This window comes from Clarias gariepinus, chromosome 16 (genome assembly GCF_024256425.1).
Source record: "Clarias gariepinus isolate MV-2021 ecotype Netherlands chromosome 16, CGAR_prim_01v2, whole genome shotgun sequence".
Lineage (NCBI taxonomy): Eukaryota > Metazoa > Chordata > Actinopteri > Siluriformes > Clariidae > Clarias > Clarias gariepinus.
Genome location: NC_071115.1, coordinates 16,973,201 through 16,989,542, shown reverse-complemented (window position 1 = coordinate 16,989,542; position 16,342 = coordinate 16,973,201). Strand labels below are relative to the sequence as shown.

General features: G+C 38.3%; 2 protein-coding genes across 3 annotated transcripts; both read right to left on the bottom strand.

Moving 5' to 3' along the window:
• Positions 1-3,648: 3,648 nt before the first annotated feature.
• pglyrp6 (peptidoglycan recognition protein 6) lies at positions 3,649-9,269 on the bottom strand. The gene is made up of 5 exons (XM_053514292.1): positions 9,019-9,269; positions 6,447-7,280; positions 5,302-5,512; positions 3,835-4,129; positions 3,649-3,743 (listed from the first exon to the last, which is right to left on the bottom strand). Exons 1-5 carry the CDS (start codon positions 9,080-9,082, stop codon positions 3,729-3,731), a joined length of 1,419 nt encoding a protein of 472 aa, XP_053370267.1. The 5' UTR covers positions 9,083-9,269; the 3' UTR covers positions 3,649-3,728.
• A 1,141-nt stretch (positions 9,270-10,410) lies between these two features.
• ddx5 (DEAD (Asp-Glu-Ala-Asp) box helicase 5) lies at positions 10,411-16,155 on the bottom strand. 2 transcript variants are annotated; one of them, XM_053514288.1, is made up of 13 exons: positions 15,978-16,155; positions 14,925-15,108; positions 14,227-14,323; positions 14,007-14,140; positions 13,842-13,907; positions 13,617-13,758; positions 13,348-13,508; positions 12,934-13,106; positions 12,708-12,818; positions 12,566-12,627; positions 12,415-12,474; positions 11,286-11,507; positions 10,411-11,118 (listed from the first exon to the last, which is right to left on the bottom strand). In XM_053514288.1, exons 1-13 carry the CDS (start codon positions 16,016-16,018, stop codon positions 10,694-10,696), a joined length of 1,878 nt encoding a protein of 625 aa, XP_053370263.1. In that variant the 5' UTR covers positions 16,019-16,155; the 3' UTR covers positions 10,411-10,693. The 2 variants fall into 2 exon arrangements, with proteins under 2 accessions (XP_053370263.1, XP_053370264.1); XM_053514289.1 differs by having other exon boundaries at positions 10,940-11,118; positions 11,273-11,507.
• Between the last annotated feature and the right edge of the window lie 187 nt (positions 16,156-16,342).

The window sequence follows — 16,342 nt, the reverse complement described above, 5'->3', positions numbered from 1 at the left end:
GCCAGTAGGGGGCCCCCTCAGGATGACAAACTTTAAACTACAGCAGTGGCAATTTCCACCCATCCATCCAGAAATCTCAGTAGCCTGTAGGGGGCCCCTGTATGTCCAACTAGGGGCCGTAGAGACCAATGGTGACCATTGTATCAATTTCCATTTCTATGACCGTGGTAGGATACGTGCATTTACACACTACAGGCAATTTGAGAACGCCAGTTAGCCTAATCTGCATGTCTTTGGACTGTGCAAGAAATCCGTCGTACCCGGAGGAACCCACCAAGCACAGAAAAAACATGCAAACTACATGCACACAGACCCCAAGGTGGGAATCGAACCCAGCCGACCACTAAGCAAGACGACCACTAAACCACCGTAGTGGCATTTTGCGGGTTATTAAATGATTTAGCCTATAAGATGATAATGATATTGAAGGCAGGTTGCGAAGGCAGTGCAAATTTTTGTCTAGGGCCCCAACAGACTGTGAGGTCTACGGGTGGGATGCCAACTCATAAGGAATTATTGAAAATTTTTAAATATTTTATTATGGTATGTGTTATACCAGGGTAAACTATACTACATACGATTAGAATATACCATAGTATTAATGTGCTACTTCAGACATTACAATAGTAGGCACCGTGGAACTTACACAGAGTACCAAGGTAGCACTTCAGTAGGTAACGTGGTTGTACTATGGTAATACTATGATGTGTACAACTATACTTTGGTGAATACCATGGTAGGTACTGTGGTAATACCTTGGTGTGTACAACTATACTTTGGTAAATACCATGGTACTTATTGGGTGCCACAGTGGCTATCAAAGTTCAGCAGCTATCTAATATTGTGATTTTTATACCAAAAATAGAGTCACATATATCCATAAGATTGTATGTAATTTTAAGAGTTTTGACACACACTGTGGTACATAATTACCAGGTAACATACATACAATGAAACCATACTATAAATACATTACCATTTATTGTACATGAACATCTATAATAGATTTTTGACAGTATCATGGTATATATTTTCATGGTATGTTTAATAGTACCATTCTACTGTATACCACACTATAGTACATGTACCGTTGTGCCACATTTATATGGTGTGGTGCATGTACTATATCAGCTAACATACCATGGAAATATACACCATAGTACAGATAATATCGGACTACCGTGGTACCTATATTATGGTAAAATTTCTTATGGGAAATTTTATGGGAAACTAACAGATTGTGGTATGGAACAAATAATCCAAAAAGTTTTGATGAGTTTCAATATGAAGTAATACAAAAAGCCTAAGAGCATCCTTTCAGTTTTATATGTTTTTGTTTTTTGTTTTTTTTAATAAATATTTCCTGATCACTGATCTGAAATATAATACACTGTCAACAGAAAATCCATAGATTTCTTTAAACTGCTTTGTTGATTTTTAAAAGGTCCTTTAATTCTTCACAGACGGTTACACACATTTATAACATCAGCATTTTTTTCCTTTTATATCAAGAGCTAACGAATGAATGAGAACATTAATATGTCCACAAGGGGGCGCTTTTATTAAAAATAAATAAATAAAGGCTATGAAGTTGGAATATCAGCTCCTCATTCACGTTGTCGTCAAATCGTGTTACAACATGTATCTATACGGTCGATTAACAGGAGTTAAGGAGTTCTTTGCCATCTTTCTAGTACCTGCCAGTTATATTTATTAGACATTTTGAACTAATTACATTTTAGCAAGAATATATCCATATAAACACTTAACAAAAAAGTCAAACTAAACAAGATCACAAACTGACCAACTGGAGTTTAAAACTTTGTGATTATTGCATGGAATTGTATACAAATTCTTTTGTATGTCTGTAGGAAAAAATGGTTATATGACATGTGCTATCGGGCAAAACACAGTATTATCTCATATAATTTTTTATGTTAAACAAAATGTGTGGCTACTTCTGAAGTTTATGCAACATCAAAGTGACCAATCTTGCTTCCCTAAAGATTCCCTCCGGCTATATTTAGGAGGTTGATATTTAAGTGCACCAAAAATAGCCATTTTCAGCGATATACTGTCTCACTTCAAACAATAATAATTTTAAATGCCAACAATTCATATTCCTTTATGAGTATAGATAACATTGGTGTAAACGTCTGATGACCTGTAAAAAAAAGTTTTTTCGTAAAAGCTTAAAAAGCAACAAAAACTTGGAAATATGGAAAAGTTTCCATAACCATGTCAAATTCATGTTGCAAAATCTTTCAACAATTTTGCATTTGAAATAAATTGCAACAAATTGGCATTCTAGAATAATACACTTTTTCAGGTTTATGTCTTTTCATGTGAAATTTAAATTGGCCAAGTTTCATCTGAATGACAAATTCAAAAAAGTTATGGACATTGCAAAATAGGCCTTGAAATAGTTTTTAGCAAATGTGTTTCTTTTTATCTGATAAAAATATAAATGTGTACGCATATTTACACAAACCCAAGTGTAAAAAAAATGTTTCTTGATACATTTGATGTATGATAGAAGGTCATAGCCAAGGTATTGTCCGAGCTTGTGGGAGACTAAACACCTGAAATACTTTTTGTGATGTAATATCTAAACATTTAAAGATGTTTAAAAATATAAATTCATTATATTAATTGTTGTAAAAGTATTATTTCGGCTGCTCCTGTTGACGGGTCACCAAAGCAGACCATTCAATCCGGCCAACAACTTGGCACAGATTTTACACCGGATGCTCTTCTTGACGCAACCTTCCCATTTTATCCAGGGGACTGGCACTGCATCCAGTTGCTGTTTTTTTTTTTTAGAGCATTGGCTGCGAATTGAACCTGGGCCTTCCACATGCCAGGCTAGAGACCTCCCACTGAGCCACCAATGCAATTTTTAAACTAAATGCTGAATTTAAATAAAAAATGAAGAAATGACAAAAGAACGAATGATTCGAACCAGAAGATATGAGAGGTGAGCTGCTCATTCTGTTCATAATAACATGTCCTAGCTGCATTGTTATATTTCCATTACTGGAACTTAAGCCAAAATATGTGTATGTAGACGTGTTGAGGTTCTGTTTATTGAAAGATTTTATTTCTGATCGAAAGAACAAAACAACGAAATGATAAAAAAAAAAAAAAAAGATTTGGACATTTTGATGAACAAGATTCAAAGAACCGAGTTACTAAAACGATCCAAACTTCCCATCACTATACTGACTATTTAAAAGTGGATTTATAGATCACATTTAAATGCGAGGGTTATAATATATATATATTTTTTAATTTAAACCTTAATAACAATGTAACAATATGGCAGTAACAAAGACTGGCATGCAATACAGCATCACAGTGCATAAAACATTAAATCAAAGACACAGGAAGCTAAATGGAACTGTGATCTGTGCCCTTTTATTTTGAATTTATGTTTAGGATTTGTTTAGGATTCTTGCTGTGTAGAATAATCACATACAAAACACTTGCACAATGAATAATGAATAAAATCATTATTAATCATTTTAAAGGCCTTTTCAGACGTTGATGTTTAAATAATTAATGTCACAAAAATGAAAGATTTCCTGAAAATTCTCTAGATTAAAAAAAATGTAGAGAGAGTTTAAGAACTAATGATGACACATTGGACCAGGGTAGCGTATTTATTGTGCAGATTTATTCTGTTTATTCTGCAAGATGCCATGGTTTTAAGACATTTTATGTCCTCTTTACTGCTTAACCTCCTGTAAAACAAAGACACACAAACATACATAGATTAATCTTTTATATATATATATATGCATATAGCCTGCGTTCTATAGCTTTATCTCTTACCCCAAAGTGCTCCCATCCTTTAATTTCCTTGTAAAAGGCATCTCCAGGGCAGGATGTGCTCACCAGCTGTCTATGCGCATGTATGGTGAAGTTTGAAATCAGCCTCCCTCCCTCTGTGGCACACTTTGCCAACTGGTTCCTAACTAGATCCATGGAGCGCTGGGAAGGGATGCTGGTCATGTAGTCACCTATGAAGGAGACTCCGTAACCTTTAGAGTTTTGGCCTTTGGTGTGGGCACCCTGCCAGTGCCAGCCACGCCCTTCATAAACGTAGCCATCAGAACCAGCAACAAAGCTGGACAGGGACAAACAGAGTAGATGAGCGCAAAAAAGCATGAGAGTGTGTACATTTGAGATTATGATAAACCACAAACTTGAATGAAGCATGGGACCTACAGTGAGACTATGTTGCGGTAAGTATTGACTGGTGTTTTAATATCAATTACATTCATTTTACAATTTTATATTTTTCACAAAATATGTTGTAATGATATTAAAAGCATACTGTCCTGACATTCCAAATATAATTTTGCCAATCTAAGAAAAGGAAATGAAGACTTGTGAGCTATCTTTATTCAAAATGTAGTTGACAAAGTGCATTATCATTTAAAACCCACTGTTATTATTATTATTATTATTATTATTATTTAGTTAGTTCTTTGTTTAATGATGTTAGTCCCTATATGGCCAAAGGTTCGTGGACACCTCACCACAACTCTCATTCTTCCGGAAAGCATTTCCAATAGATTTTTTAAATCTGTCAGTAGGTATGTTTGTGAGTATTTTTGGGACAGGAACTAATTTTAAGCAAGGAGGCCTGGCCCACAGTTGGCATTCCACGCCATCTTAAAAGGTGTTCAGTGGGTTTTTGTTTCAGGGTTCTGTGGAGAGCATTTACGTTCTCGCTCTGCAGCCTTGGCAAACCAGATCTAGTGCACGGGGCCATTGTCAGGCTGGAACAGGTTTGGGCCTCTTAGCTCCAGTGAATGGAGAGTGCAATGTTATAGTATGTACAGCATACAAAGACATCTTATGCAGTAGTGTGCTTTGATCCTTGTGGCAACATTTTGGGAAAAGCCCAGGTGCAGGCGTGATGTTCAGACATGCACAATTTCTTGGATGGAAAAAATATGTGGCAAGACTTTTACTTTTTGAAGCAGTGTCCACTTCTGCACAAAAATAGCAAAGACTTTTAAATTCTTAAGTGAATTGCTAACTTTCTGTGTCAAATTTCTGTACACAATCCTTCTGGAAACAATTCGAACATGTGACACCAGAGTACCGCAGATGTCTTTTTTAAATTGCATAAAATAACTTTTTTTTTTAATCAATATTTTCTAAAATTAAAAAAGTTATTAAAACATTTATTTCACTTTTGTTTTTAATACTTTTGGCCACCACTGTAGGTGGTACATTTGATACAAGTTAAAGGATGCATGGAGAAACATCAGTGTTTCCTGTTCACACCTGTATCCAATGTCGTCCCAGCCACGGTCGTCCTGATGGAACCTCTGCATAGACCTCATGTCTTGCGAGCATTGCTGGAAAGACAGACATGGCTGGGACGGCTCATAAGTATGATGGATATATAGGAAGGATAGAGGAAGGGACAGCAAAGTGGGAGTACCACGGTAGGGCTGAGCTTCCCACATGCAACGTGGAATGATGGCTGGACAGTCTGAGGATGAGGCAGAAATGCAGTGGTTAATCTTCTTGTAGCCTAGTCAAAGTGACATCATAAGACCAGCAAGAGTACATTTAAAAGCTTATGCTTGCTACTAGCCCGTCTTATAGCATACTAGTCTGTGTTCAAGCCTGTCTCTTACTTCAGTGGATAATCTCACCCGAATGCTGGTAATTGCTGCAGAAACCAGTCTGTCCTGTACTCATCCCCATAAAATGCTCATACTGAACATTCATTCAGGATGACTAGGTACTAGCTGACGTTTCTGTTTTACAAATAGGTTATAATCCCTTTAACCCCTAAAGCCCAAGCGGCATTGTTCAGCCTAGGTCAATGACGATTAAAAAATATACATGTGCTTATAGAAAAGCCTCTCTGGAGTGTGTTAACAGAAAAACTTCAGACACGCCAACTTGTGTATTTTTGGATATGTAAAAAAAAAAACAAAAGTTATCATTACTTTTATGAACGCAAAATTTTACCACTACCAGAATATGGGAATTAAGTTGAAAAAAATGTAGAACTTTAAAAACAATCATATTATTATTATTATTATTATTTTTTGGTCATAGAAACAACTGAAAACAACCATAGAAACTTGTGATCGTATGTATTTGTGCAATTTCCTTGCCTTCGTGACCCAGGCTAAAAATCTTAATTATATTGTCTATATTGTGCTGGAAAATATTTATATGTCAATCTATATTGCACAATCCTGAGCCCTATATATGTTCATTACAAAAACAGCAAAAGGAAATAATGGTTAAAATGCTTTGAGGGATTTAAATGAACCCAAGTCACCTAAACAAGAATTGGTTTCCATTTAGGTCTGGTTTCTCTCAAAGTTTCTTTTTCATGTCACTTCAACAAAAAAAAATTTTTTGTGCCACTATGTCAGAATGTAAAAGTTAATTGAAAAGCGACATACCTATGTACCTGTGAACAAACGTCCTCAGCCCTTCGTCCATATCTATTTGTTTGTTTCTTTTGTTCGATTTCTTCTCATATTTATGCAGCCTTTGATATATATTCAGAGCCTTAGTTACTTGCTTTCTGAGTGAATCGAGGTTGACCAGCTTCCCAAAGTTGCTTCTGCGAAGCCGGCTGATCAGAGTGGGTGCTGCGTCAAGCCCTCTGCTGTTCAGCCGATGGGTGTAGTACCGTCTAAGGAGGCTACTCAATGTTTGCTGGTGTTTGTTAGGTTTAGCAACATGCTTCCCTAAAATCATTCCATCCATGCCTCCATTTATTAGAGCTTCTGTGACCGAGGAGGGCGCACCAGAAAGAGTGAAGACCTGAGGATTTCTCACATTGTCCCAACAACCATTAGGACCTAGATGTAATGAGGAGGAAGATTGAGTTTTGGAATGCTGAAGGAATGAGACAGCTAGGTTCTTGGTGAGAGTAAGAGGGTAGAGACCAGGCACACGTGGCCAGGAGCTGGATTTCACACCGGCTTCAAGGCCCAACAGAAGAGGAATTAGAGCCACAGTGGTTCCATCTTCGGTGAGGACGACACCTTCCTCGAATTCCTGCACCACTCTGTGTTTAAGAACGTTGGAGATGTACTCATCGAGTGGTGACTTTATTACAAGACTCTCTGCGTCAGTGAGGGAACCGAGATAATGCTGGATAAATGGCGTGTCAATACCAGCAGCTTTACGCAAACCCCTCAGAACCGCTACAGTCTGGAGCCCAGGGTTCTCCGACTCGATTTGCTCCACTGCTTTAATGAAGTTGTTCATGTGCTTTGTGTTGATGTCTAACCAGGAAAAACATCAGGTTATAAATCGATATAACAATCAAGTTTACAAGAAGATCAACTAGTTAATTTATAACCTACTGACTGTACGGCAAAAGAATAATACAATTAATTAAGGAAGATTTAAAAAATAGAGAATGGTAAATTACTTTGGTAATGTTCGGTCTCCTCCTGTTTTATAAATATTTGTTTTCATGCATTTTCTTATCTACTTCTAACTCAGGCCAGGGCAAACAACTAGAGTTTAGTTATGAAAGCTGAGCTCTGAATGCAGTAAAATCTCTATTTATGAAATGCTTCCTGGACTCAAGATTGAAAAATATCAATTCTGCTCCATCCTATAACATTACGTGGGAGAATAAATAAATAAAAGTGCTGTTCATTAATAAATTAGAAACTTATAATCACTGGTAAACTGCTGAGGAAATGATTGATATTGTTGGAAAATAATTAACTTCAGGGTGATAATGACCATTCAAACCACTTAATCATTGATTTCTTATATAACATCACTCTCCTTACTTAATCCATTAAAACTCAGATGAGAAAATGGCAGAAAACTAATTTAAATCTAAAATCTAAGAATTAAATCTAAGGATTAACCATATGACACCAGTATAGCCTAAACCAGAGAATACCTGTGCAAATAAAATCATAAAAAGTGAACATAATACACTTGAGCTGCCAAAATAGGTCCGACCTGTGCCACACAGGAGACAGGGTCGGGTCTGGGTCTGTTGGCGCCCCATACCCAAACCACCCCAAAAGAATGTGTTGTGCCACCCAATATTAGGCGCCCTAGCGACTGCCTATGTCACCATGGAACCAGCCCTGGAGGCATCGGGCCCATCACTCAATGGGATTGTGCTCTGGGGATTTTAAAGGTAAAGTCAACACCTTGAACTTTTCGTTCTTCTGTAGCTCTTCTGTGCGACTGGACCAGACAAGCTAGCCTTTGCTCCACTCATCGCGGGTTGCCTTTTCTTGGACCACTTTTAACAGGAACTAATCACTGCATGTTGGGAACACCCCGAGCCACCTGGCATTCGGAGATGCTCTGACATAGTTGTGTAGCAGCAGAACTTGGCCCTTGTCAAAGATTCTTACACTTGCCTATCCCAACACAAGAATTTTAAGAACTGACTGCTGACTAAGATATACCAACCCATGACAAATGGTTTTAAGATTGTAGCTGATTAGCGTTTGTTCAACATTATGATTCTCATTTAGATTATGTACATTTTATAATTAAAATATAAAGATAATAAGTATAATTTGAGTTCTGCTTAAAACAGGGAAGTTTTTATGATTATAAATATTATAGTCAGACAAAGTGTATACACACTTTAGGAAAAGAAATATAGTATGATGTATAGTATATTAATATAATATTTATATTACCATAATATCATATACATCAATATATAACACATAGCAATACATTTTATATTAAAGTATTTATGGTTTTTCTTTTCCTGAAGCGTGTATACATTTTTTTGGTTGACTGTATGTAGAAAATTATTTCAAAAGATACTCCACCCAAAGAATATTCAACTGATTTTAACTTAAGATGTCTATATCTTCCCGATTAACAAACTGTATAAAGGAATTGTGTTTGTAAAACACATTTCACATGTAATTCAATTCTGTAATTTTTGCATTTTTGTTCCTGTGATGTCTCAGGACTACTACCTGCCTTCGGGTTTATTAAAAATAAAACGGCATAAATGTTACTTACCATCTGTGAAACACTGGACTACCAGCACACACAGAAAAATCATCCATCTGTATCGTAAATCCATGTGTGTGAACCTCTCCGAACACAACCCGTGTTAAAAATAAGGAACAAGACACTGCACGTGCGAAATATGCTGGCTTTTATATCCACATCCCCTTGATATCCTGTTGCATAAGAGAATATTCTGATAAACTGTCCCTGTAAAACCTATTCTTGTCAGTTGAATCATGGGAAAATGACATGTGCAATATGGGCCCTTCCAGCTTAAACATTCAAGGTCCCATCTTTAATGTTTATTTATCCATTTTACATAAAAATACCTAAAAAAGCCTTCCGCACAGCCTAACACACAGGCAGCAACTTTTATTTCCGATAAGAACACTGCAGTGGGCAATCATTAACCAGTCGGTAAATTACAGGATGTAAATTCTATGGTTGTTTTTCATTGCCCCAGCATTGCACCATGCTTGAGGAGAAAGTAAAAAGTCGCTCGTTACACATGTACGTACAAGAACCCTGAGCACAAGGACATGAAGTACAAGAACTGGAGTACTTGAATGAACAATGAATCTAAAAAAAAAAAAAAAACAAGCAAGGATTGCTCAAATGTCTCTTCCACCAAGCAGGAACCAAGCCCAATAGCTTAATCATGTGGAATCATGCATCTATGGCTGGAGAGATTTTTTTTTGTAACACGAAAATGTTTTCCAAAACACGTTTCCAGCCTTACTTGAAAAAGAGCATTAATTTCTGAGTTGTAGTGATAGTTTATGGTGACTGTAAAAACTAAAAATAGTTTTGTATTCTAGATGTGTAGTTACAGCAACTGCAGTAAGGCCAAAAAAATATTTGGCAAGGGAAATAAAGGTGGAAGTCCAAATTATTTAAAAAAAAATTCCAATTAATCTTTTTAATGCAAATAATTTTATTTTTACAAAGCAGTATCACATGCACAAACTTTCTACAAGCATCATTTTCTTCAGTGTTCTACAAACTGAAGCTACAGCATGTGAACTGCCCGAGATGGGAAGTAGGAAACTCCAATGTAGACTATGGAACGTGGTTATAAAAACAGCAAAAATTGTAAAGTGCTGTCACAATTATAATAAGACTGAGCATTTCAGTATGAACACAATTGAAAAGTGCTTGTCAGTAAGCTTGACCACTAAAGTGTGGTTTTAGAAACCAGTGACTTCCCTTTATACCAGTCAGTTCTAATAAACACTAGGCAGCTAATATCATAGGTCATTTACCTCAGTGATTAACTAAGCTGTTGATCATTTGCTCTTTAATTTTTAAATAAGGTAGAATCAAATTGTATGCAAAAGCCCTACATTTTCCAATCATGTCTGTAATTAGAGCTAGTAATACAAGAGAGAGAATCAAGACAAGTGTGGGTTTGTGTTTTTATTTAAGAGCCATGTAATGGCCCAGTATAATATCTGAAACTTTACAGTTGTAAATTAATAAATGAATGAAACTAGTACAAAAAGAGTGAAAATTGAGGAATGGAATAATAAAAAAAATAATAATAACCCATCATTAACTGCTGCACTGCAGACGGAAACAAGTAATTTTAAATCCTGCAAGGTTGAACATTAACAGTCATGATATATAGAAGTTACACAAGGTAATAAATTATACTGTGCGCATACAGATGGGTGCGAGAGTTTATCTAGGGAAAGTTAGGTGGGGGCATGGAAAAGGGCATCATGGGCTGTGCTGGCTGCTGCTGAGGGTTGAAGGGAAACTGTGCGTTGTGATTTGCACTGTTCTGAGCAGCTCCCTGGTTGGCACTAAACTGCTTGTTCTGGAAACTCGGGTTTCCAAAATTAGAAGTCTGAGCGCCATTAAAGTTGGACTGTCCATTATAAGCCCCGTTAAAGCCACCATTACTGTTCCCATTGTAAGCATTGGTCCCATTACTGTACGCTGCCCCGTTTTGTGTCTTGGTACTGAAGGCTTTCTTTGGTCCGCTGTCATAACCACGATCATTGCTGCGACTGTCTTGGCTGTAGTTATTATAGTCCCGTCTACCTCCAGAGTAACGATCCCGCCGATCATCTCTATACCCGCCACCTCGACCGCCCCTTGAACGACCTACAAAAAAAAAAAAAAATCATGTTAAATGTAAGAATATAAATAGAGACACTAAAATGTAGGAAGAGTCTAAAACTCAAGATTTTGGGGAAATTCTTCTACCCCTTTATAAAAGAAAAGTGGCTGCATACAAGCCACAGTTATTGTATCTCACCAATTGGATTTACCTCCTCTGTCTTCTGCCATCTGGATGAGTTTGGGGTTGATTGCCTGGTTTGCTTCACGGAGGACAGAGACCAGTTCGTGTGCCTGCTTGAAGTTGTTGGGCGTGAAGAAAGTGTAGGCCGTTCCTGTTTTCTGGCTGCGAGCTGTGCGACCAATGCGGTGGATGTAGTCCTCGGAGTTGTTGGGATAATCGAAATTTATTACAAACTTGATATCCTCGACATCTGTGGGATAATTGCGCAGTGGAAAGGGAGCAACGAATGCACACCACCACAGCAGCAAAGAGATGTCAATACACAGCAATTTAACAGAAAGGCATGTATGCAAGGTGAAAAGATAAGGCTGAAATTCTAAATTAATGTCCCATAGATCTCTCCAGCTGAGTCTTGAAGCAACTACACTGATCTCGGCACGGGTTTAACTGACAAGCATCCCATCAATAGGCCTTAAAGCAGATTTTGCTCCATCACACAGATGCAAAGACAACATACGGACTTCGGAACAGACTTCTGAAGCCCGTGTTGCACCTTTGGAATGAGCTTGAAATGAGCCACTAAAGGCTGGCTCGGATTTTTAACGACATTAGTCAAGACAAGCCAACCAGTGTGCACTTGACAGGGTCTCTCTTTGGCAGGACTCGACATGATCAAAGCCAGAACAGGAGGGAACTCTTCAGCTAGCCTGGGAATCGCATTCAGTACAGAGGTATGCACAGAACCATCAGCTGCTCTCAATTCAAAAGGCCAAATAAATGTGGAAGCAGCCCCAACGAGTGAGACCTCAAAAAAAAACTTTCCACAATCGCAGCTGAAGCTATGCAAGAGCAGGAGCCATCGCACCTATCCCATAAGGCCAGGCTCCTCAGCGGCTGGCCATCGCACCAGGGCCACGAGAACTCTCGACACCTCTGTACACGATTTGATTGGCTGGCAGAAAATGCAGAACTCCAGCAAAGGAGCTCCAAACCCCTCCGGAGACTCTGGACACATCATGCCAAGGTCCTGCCTCCAAGACTGCACCCTAAGGTGAGGACAACTCAGAGAGAGGGACAGCAGTTTAAAAAAATGCTATATAAAAACTACAAACAAATATAGCACTCAGGAGAATGGAGCAGCACAAAAATATACATACCTAGACCTCTTGATGCCACGTCTGTAGCGATAAGAATGGGTGCTTTGCCAAACTTGAATTCTGTAGGGAGGAAATAAAAATGGTAAGGAACTAGTCTAATGACTAAGGAGTCATGTACTCTGTCAATAAGAAAATCATTATGTTGCAGTACCATTAAGCACCCAGTCTCTCTCCTGCTGGCTTTTGTCTCCATGGATACCCATTGCAGGCCACCTGTAACAAGATTTACAGATGTTCAGTGTTATACAGCATCCACACACTGCAGGATAACCTGCTGTTAAAGAGATACTCACCCATCTCTGCGCATCCTTCTTGTAAGGTCATCACACTTCCTCTTGGTTTCTACAAAGATAATAGTCTTGTTCTCCTTTTCACTCATGATCTCCTCGAGCAGACGCAGCAACCTGAAAAAGCAAGAGTAGAGAATAAAACATCTGTACAACTTAAATACAGAGCATCTAACTACGCTTAAAGCTACACCAAAACAGATCTTTATAATCACTAAATTAGCCCACTCACTTGTCCTCCTTCTCTCCATCATTGCATACATCCACTATCTGCAGGATATTGTGGTTGGCACTGAGCTGCAAAGCTCCAACATTGATCTGGACATAATCTTTCAAAAAGTCCTCAGCCAACTGACGCACCTCTTTGGGCCAGGTAGCGCTCCACATCAGAGTCTGTCTGTCCGGCTGTAAAGAGAACATAACTTAAGATTGTGGAATATGGCCAATTCTTTTGTCAGTCAATCCACATTTAAAAATAAAATACCATGATTATATTAGTGCTAAAGCTAAATGCTAAAAGTGCATTAAAATGGCCTTAAAAAAAATGGCCAATATTGTAGTTTAAATCAACTACAAACACAGCTCAATGTCCTACATCATTCCCACTACTGATTCTAAGATGGAGCTTGAAACTGTAATATCGTACCCTGATCTGGTCAACAATTTTTCGGATTTGGGGCTCAAAACCCATGTCCAGCATTCTGTCAGCCTCATCCAGCACCAGGTATGTGCATCTGCGCAGATTTGTCTTTCCAGCTTCCAGGAAGTCAATAAGTCTCCCAGGAGTAGCAATGCAGATTTCAACTCCTAAAAGAAAGCATTACAGAGGTGAGCACAAATAAGGTAGGACGATTTTAAGAATATGGGGGAAATTAGTGTATATATTTTTTTTTTTTTTTTTTTTTTTTTACACACCTCTCTCTAGGTCACGAATTTGTGGTCCTTTAGGGGCTCCACCATAGATGCAAGTCGACTTGAGGCGTGAGGATTTGCCATACTCCACTGCAACCTGCTGGACTTGTTGGGCCAACTCACGAGTAGGAGCCAACACCAGGCACTGAGGAAAAGAACGAAAATTACTACTGATATCCCACTCAAAGGCAAAGACTTGAGCATTTAAAGAATTAAACCATCACTTACAATAGGTCCATCTCCACGTTCCAGGAATGGTTGGTGGTTTATGTGCACAATAGCAGGAAGCAAATACTAAAAGAAAAAAGAAAGAAAAAAAAAGGAAATCGTTATTCACATACAATGCATCTCTAGTAAACATAAGCAAAGGTGGTAAACTTAGAAGGTTCTTACCGAAAGCGTTTTGCCAGATCCAGTCTGCGCAATGCCAACCATGTCTTTGCCGCTAAGTGCCAGGGGCCACCCCTGAGCTTGGATTGGAGTTGGTTCAGTCCAGTTCTGTTTATTGATCACATCCATGACATAAGCTGCAGAGAAAAGAAACAAATCCAAGTTACCACCAGGAGCCTTAAGGAATATGCAAATGGACTTAACTGAACCGTGTTTAACTTACAGGGAAAACTGGCTTCATGAAAATTAATTGTAGGTTTAGGACAGTCTCTCCCTCTGACTGTAATCTCTTTGCTCCTTCTGTACTGATCAACTTCTTGCTGCAAGAAAGAGAACACAAACAGAAGTCAAAACAAGTCCCAATGATCATAGGGACAAACGATGAATTAGAGAATTAAAAATATAATAGAAAAAACTATATTCTATTCTTCTTCTTCTTTGTCTTTCGGCTGTTCCCTTTCAGGGGTCTATTCTAATTCTATTTAATATTCTATTCTAAATTTCCTATTTACTGTCAAAAGTGAAGGAAATCTGAATGCTTCATTTATCACTGATGTAGATACAAGTAGGAAGCTCTAGACTAACTAAATCTGCTCATCCAGCAGCTCCCGGGTGTTTGATTTGTCTATAGTTACGCATGTCGATAAATATGAAACACTAGGGATCATTCAATATGATTTCACCATACCTGCGGTGCTGATTCAATTTGTATCAATTCTGTACACATGATTTCCAGATTGTAAAAAAAAAAAAATAATAACTTAAGAAACAGGCCACTTGTAGGATTATATAGAAATTACACCATTTTACCACCTCAAATGCATTAATTTTTTTTTTCATCCAACATCTGATGAAATTTGCCCTTCCTTCCTCCTGTCGTGTTTCCAAACAAAAATCTCAACCCTAACAAAGGATCCGTACCGTGGACCTGCGCGCTACTTCCGGGTGCTCCTGGTAAAAGTTCTTCTCGAATTTGGGCAGCTCGTCCAGGTTCCAGTGTTTCTTGCGCAGTCGGTCTCCTGGACTACCAAACTTCTTCCCGGAAGAGGGACCATTTCGACTCCCACCAAACCGCGGAGGCCCGCTGTTGTAACTGCCGCCATAACTGCTCAAAACACACAAACAAGTTGTTACTGTCGTTTATAAAGACACACGACATTCATTCACCATTTACTATGTTTTACTATAAACATTAAATCGATAAACGGGTTACTAAAAGTAACACGACTGTGTAAACCGTGCTGAGGATCGAGCCAGGCCTTTGAGACGCTGCCATTTTAGTTATTTCCGGTTTTCTGGCGAGCTCTGCGGCCTTGTCCACAAACGACGCTCGCAAAGTTAACATTACATAATTGTACAAGTTAATGATCGTATATTATGGAAATTAGGCTATATCAAAGTTTTAAAGCAAAATCCGCGTGTACCAGTAACTATTTTTAAGTTTAAGCGTCAAAAGGTATTTAACAAAAAGGTTGTTATGGCGAACTGTGTTGTTGCGACGCATGCGCAGAAACGCTTTACAGCACATTTCGATGAAGAAGCACGCTGCGACAGAACACCCCGCACAGAAACAAAGAAACGCCGGCCGGCATTTTGTGCGAGGAGCAGTTTCGGCCACATGGTGAGGCCTAGAGAATATTTGTAGTAAAAACGCAAGAACGATAAGGAATACACTCGAATTAAACGATTAATAAGGGGTAAAATACTATTTCGTCCACTATAGCCAAAATACATATAAATAAACGAATCATTCATGAATCCAGCTAGCTATGACGGCTAAAAGGCCAAGCCACATACGTTACGCTAACGTAAAACGAAATTTCACATAAATATACTATTTAGTTGCTTAAATAGCAAAATATAGACATAATACAAACAAAATCAGATTAAATCATGTAACCGAGCTAATTACACATGATCCGAGCGAAGACGAGACAAAAAGAGAAAGGAAGAGGGGGAAAAAAAGTACGGTACCTTCTGTCGCGGCTGCGGTCTCTGTCGGAATAACCGGGCATTTTGTAATCTTAACGAAACTTACAAACAAATTTGCCAATAAATAAAAAGAAAACGAAACGACTGTTTATAACGATAATTCGGCCCCAGTTCTTCCTGTACCGGCAGTGATGGTGTCTTCAATGCCGGCAATGAAGAACCCTCACTGGGCTTATATACCAACAGGAAATGACGTCCTGGAAAAATACGTCACTGGCATGCACGTGCCGCGGACGTTTTCCGGTTTCACTAAACCCCACCCTGTCCGACATTTGAAGCAATCTGATTGATGTATGTTTTTGCATAAAACTCTTCAATTATACATATACACGTATATGCAGATTTAT

Bases quoted from the DNA above. Each gene is read 5' to 3' on its own strand.
- ddx5 (XM_053514288.1), bottom strand. From the start codon at position 16,018: ATGCCCGGTTATTCCGACAGAGACCGCAGCCGCGACAGAAG. The intron at 12,628-12,707 runs GTGAGTATCTCT...ATCTTGTTACAG, and splicing joins AGAAGGATGCGCAGAGATGG to GTGGCCTGCAATGGGTATCC. The intron at 12,475-12,565 runs GTACTGCAACAT...TCCTCCCTACAG, and splicing joins GAGAGACTGGGTGCTTAATG to AATTCAAGTTTGGCAAAGCA.
- pglyrp6 (XM_053514292.1), bottom strand. From the start codon at position 9,082: ATGGATTTACGATACAGATGGATGATTTTTCTGTGTGTGCTGGTAGTC. The intron at 7,281-9,018 runs GTAAGTAACATT...TTTCCTGGTTAG, and splicing joins AGTCCAGTGTTTCACAGATG to ACATCAACACAAAGCACATG. The intron at 5,513-6,446 runs GTATGTCGCTTT...CCTCATCCTCAG, and splicing joins GTTTGTTCACAGGTACATAG to ACTGTCCAGCCATCATTCCA.